The sequence below is a fragment of the Belonocnema kinseyi genome, chromosome 2 (assembly GCF_010883055.1).
Source record: "Belonocnema kinseyi isolate 2016_QV_RU_SX_M_011 chromosome 2, B_treatae_v1, whole genome shotgun sequence".
In the NCBI taxonomy this organism is placed as follows: domain Eukaryota; kingdom Metazoa; phylum Arthropoda; class Insecta; order Hymenoptera; family Cynipidae; genus Belonocnema; species Belonocnema kinseyi.
The window spans coordinates 79,695,320-79,700,538 of NC_046658.1; the positions used below are offsets into that span (position 1 = coordinate 79,695,320).

At 27.7% G+C, this 5,219-nt stretch overlaps 1 protein-coding gene across 1 annotated transcript in view; it reads right to left on the bottom strand.

Annotated features, from left to right (window-relative positions):
• Positions 1–1,440: 1,440 nt before the first annotated feature.
• LOC117167939 overlaps positions 1,441–5,219 on the bottom strand; it is an 8,712-nt gene continuing 4,933 nt past the window's right edge. Inside the window, exons 3-6 of the mRNA XM_033353193.1 lie at positions 4,465–4,564; positions 4,043–4,144; positions 3,331–3,489; positions 1,441–1,554 (exon numbers count right to left, since the gene is read on the bottom strand). Coding sequence (XP_033209084.1) covers positions 1,501–1,554; positions 3,331–3,489; positions 4,043–4,144; positions 4,465–4,564 — 415 coding nt within the window. The 3' untranslated portion in view covers positions 1,441–1,500. The remainder of the gene's footprint in view (positions 1,555–3,330; positions 3,490–4,042; positions 4,145–4,464; positions 4,565–5,219) is intronic.

Here is a 5,219-nt window from a genome sequence, read left to right on the forward strand (position 1 = left end):
GAGGGCGCATACTTTGAATAAAATATTTGTTATCATTCTCTTGAAATAAATTTGTTTTTTTCTTGAAAAAATACCGGTTTCATATGTATACACCTGGTATATCAGAAATAAGTTTTTTTTTTTTAAACAGATACTTTCAACTTTTATCGTTATTCGCAACTAAGCCTTTTCCAGTTTTAGATTCCTGTCACTTTGAGATTGTAAACTTCCACATTCTGTCTCTCGAAACTGGATTTTTTTTAATCATACACTTTTGGTCTTCATTTAGAAACACTGCAGCTCGAGAGTAAAGTTTTGTTATATCTTTAAATGGTGATTTCCATTTTAGAGAATCTTATTTCGCTCTCCTGAAAAATTCCGATTTTGTTGGTTATCCAATTCTGTACTGCATCCCTTAAAATTAAATAGTCAAAAATTTCAATCTTAAGGAAACAAGAAGAAGACAACATTCAGAAGTTATTATGCTAATTTTACATACTAATCCTAAAAAACTTTCTGGATTGTTACAAGTTTTACTTAGAAAAAAAAGAAAAATTAGAGAACTCTGGATACACTGAAAAAAAGATCACTTGATTCAAAGAAATGCAGTACTGAATACGTACAATCAAATTTTTTTTTTAATCTAGAGAAATTTTGCTTATATCAAAATTATGTTTTTTATTTGGAAAACACTATTTCTTGAAATAACAAAAATTGTCTTCGATCAAAACAATATTTGATTGGACGTATTCAGTACTATATTTCTTTGAATCAAGTAATATTTTTTCTCAGTGTAGGCATGTAGGTGTTTTCATATAAAACAATTTGTATTAAATTTGTATTTCTCTGAAGTTGATAGTCATTTATAAACTGAAACTAACTTATTAAATAGGTTTCATTAAATGGTCAACATTTTTTTAAAACTCAGCAGTGGGATCAAAGCGAGTAGAGGAAGTCGCGATAAGTGATGGTGCGATAGGTAGGAGGGGGTTGCAACCAGATTTTCTTCTTTTTTCCTTATTCTTCAACCACTAAAAAACTGTAATATAGCCAATTAAATTTCTTATTTTAATCCTACAAGCCAAGAATTTCAAGTTGAGCCATCCCCGAAGAAAATTAAAATGTTGCTCCTGAAATAGGAATAAAATGTGCAAGCACTTTCAAAACATCACAAGAAAATTCGCAGAACCAATTTATGACATGCTGCAAAATTTGATTCCAATAGATACAAGGATATAGAGGCCTATTTGGAACACACATATATACATTTAGTTTTATATATAGATTTTAATCAGTAAGAATGTATAAAAAGTTTATTTTTCTTCAGCTTTCCATAATTAAGATCCAAAATCAAGCCTTAATTTTATTAATCTGTACATCTAATTTTTTATCACAATTTTTCACTCAGAAATCACTTCTTTTATACGTAATAATTTTATATGTATATACCCTCTTTACTCTTAAACTTCTTGGTATGATTCGTCACATTGCATTCAACCGTAATTCCTTCATTTTCCAGATTTATTTCACTAACATTCTTACAGTTGCGAAGTACGAAAACACTTTAGATAAAAACTAGAACCAATAGATATACTATTACTTTATGGAAATTTGATTATTTGACCGAATTCATACGACTTTCAGACTTTTTGATAAAGTCCCTCCTGATTCAACCCTAACATTATTTTAGTAGTAGCCATAACAGAGATAAAAAATCTATATAACAATAATTTGCATCATTATTCAGTTAAATGATAATTAGAAAAATGCCTGAAATTTGTTGTTAATAAAAAGAAAAACACATGACACTTTTTTCTTATGGAAAACTTGTAGACATGAGAATGACAACAGGATAAGGACCAAAAATAGAATTTCACAGGACAGAAAACATGATTTTTTAACAAAATAGTTTAATTTTTAACCAAATAAGTAAATTTTCAATCAAAAATCATAAATAGTTGCATTCACAACCAAATAGTTGAATTTTCAAGCTAAAAAATTTAATGTTTTAGACCAATTTCATTTATAAACCAGAAAATATAAATTTTCAACAAAAAGTTAATTTTCAATAAAAAAAGATGAATTTTCAAACAAGTAGTTCAAATTTCAACAAACAAAAAAATGAATTTGTAATCAAACAATTACATTCACATCTAACTAGTTGAACTTGAAACCGAATAGATGCGTTTTCAACCAAACGGTCAATTTTTTTATGAAAAAAAGACTTAAGAACAACCAATACCAATTGGATTTTCTACATGATAATCCAATTTAAAAAAAAAAAATGAATTTGTAACTTAAATTTTGAATTTTCCAAAAAGAAAAAGAAAATTTTTATCAAATGGTTGATTTTTCAGTCAAGAAGAAAAAAAAGTTCATCCAAATTTCTCGACTTTCAAGCAAAGGTACGATTTTTCTTCGAAACAATTAGATTTTTAACAAAAAGTTAATTTTTAACCAAACAGTTGCATTTCCCATTTAAAAAAAAAATGAAAATTTCAAAAACCATTTCATCTCTTTTTTTCTTTCTATCAAAAAAGACAAATATTCAACAAAATAGTTAAATTATTAACAAAAGAGATTAGTTTGAAATTACATTGATGAATCTGCAACTGAAATAATTCAACTTTTAGCTGAAAAATTCATTTTTAACATGGATGTGAATTTTCAACTAAAGAGATGATTTTGCAACTAAAATACTGATTACTCAACAAAAAAATGTTTTTTCAGCCAAGTGGTTCAAACTTAAACCAAGTAGTTCGATTTTTAACAAAGACAGTTAAGTTTTCTAATCGAAAGGATGACTTTTTTGAAAAATCGTCAAGTTTTCAAGCAAAAATAACACAATTTTTAACTATAAATATAATCGTCAGAAAGAAGCGATTCTAATTGCCAAACTTTTGAGAAATGTTTGCATTCCAATTTCAGAATTTTTGAAAATATGAGAACGACAACTGGTTAAGGATAAAAAATTAAAGTATTTCTACACCACATGATTAAAAATGTACTAAAAATTATGGAAGTATATGGCATTCATTTTTTAATGGATTTCTTATAACAAAAGGTGAAATGTTTTTTACATATTCTTAATATGCATCGATAAACATTGTAATAAATTAATTGAAATCCGTTAAAAAAAGGATTTTGAATAATTGCTCCTTATCCAATCGGCATGCTCATGTCGTCAAAGATATATTAATACAAGACGATTATACGATATATCGGGGACCTGTTTTTAAGACTTCATATGAATTCGGTCTTTTACAAGCAGAAAATGAAACATTCATTTTTTTAACAGAATTTAACATCTAAAAAACAATATAAAAGAATAAACTGATACACATTACTTACTTCACTATAGTACCGTAAAGATAAGATGGGAAGAAATCCAGGAACGTGAATAATAATTGGCTTTTGAGATATTTGAATAATATTGACACCAAATTTTAATAATTTCGGTGATGAGCCAATCCATGAGGAGTAAAGTATTGAGTCTCCAATTTCATTACACTGGAAACATATTTTTATTACAATAAAACGATTTGGTTGCTATTCAATAAACAAAACTTTGTTGAAATAACTAAAATTTGTTCTGGACAAAAAAAATGTTTTGACTGTACGCCAAACAAATATTTTTGCTAAACTAAACTACATAACTAACTAAACTATATAAGGGCGAAAATAAAAAAGTTAACAATATTCTGTCTCTGGAATATTATACGGTTGGGTGTGGAGGAATAATGTTCATAATTGCGTTTTTCACATTTATGGTGTTATATCTTTTAAAATAAAGCTCAAGATCTAATTTTTAAATACATCTACGTTTTTATCAGAAAATACCCTGAATGGTTTACCAAAAAAGATTTTCATTATTAATTTTTTTATTCTATTCACTTCATAATCGAATAATTCCATCTTTTTAATTTTCACCCATAAGATAAGAAATCATAAGGGTAATTTTTTACTTCCATTGCTTTTTCAAATCCGGTGTCACGCTCAGAATTAGAAACTACTTTAACCGTGAATGTAAAAAAGTACCTTTTGTAAACAAATTCATTATTACCGATTCAATAAGAACTTCAGCTGGCCAAGCTGTTAAGAATAGCAGTGCACCGCCACTCCATGCGATAGCGATGTATTGTGCTTTGCTAACCATTGGCTCTGACTTTTTTATATAAAATAAGATAATTAATAAATCAATAATAAGTTTAAGTACAACTATATTCATTCCTATCCATTTTCAGAAGTCATAACTATAGTATGTTACCAAGAAAACTTTTTTCTTAGGACAACAACAAGGTTTTCTGGCTACTTGTACAATGTACAATCAAATTTTATTGCTGTCCATGAAAATGGAGTTCTAGGAAACTTTTGCCTTCCATAGAAAATGGATAATTTATTTTTTTTAACCTCCGATAGGCGGGGTAAAAAATAAAATTTATATATAAATGCATGCTGAGGATTTTGAATGATGAAATTATTTACAGAAAATACATGAATCCCGGCAAACACGACTGCAATAGTCAGTGTACCTACAGTTGTGAAGATCAGGAAACGAAATGCTAGACTCACTTCATGTCCATAGCTAAAAGAAAATTGAAAGAAAATTCGTAGCGACAAGAAAAATTAGGTGCGTATATTGATTAATTCAGAAGCGGCGCGGCGGAGCCTTTTTTCTAGCGGGGAGCAGGGGCATAGACTTATAATAGTAAATGGTACGATTTGAGCATAGTATATTAATATCATACCATGTAAAAATTGAACATAAATAATAAATGAACAATAAATTCAGCAATTAAATTGATATTGCCAAAGATTTCCCAAAGATTTAAATAATTTCACAAATTTTACCAAAGATTTCAAATATTTTACAATGATTTCAAATATTTCACAAACGTTTCAGATAGATTTAAAATATTTCACAACGACTTCCATTATTTAACAAAGATTTCAGATATATTTTAAAGATTTCACAAAGACTTAAATGATTTTCTAATGGTTTCACAAAGATTTAAATGATTTTCCAAAGCTTTCAAATATTTCGCAAAGATTTTCAAGAATTTGCAATGATTTAATAAAGAATTAAATAATTTCACAAAGATTTCAAAGATTTCGGATATATTTAAAGGACTCCACACGGACTTCATCATTTCTCAAATATTTCACAAAGATATTTAACAAATACACTAAACTATCACTTTCAGTCAAGTGTCGGGGGTTGCATTCAAATGTCCTTGGAC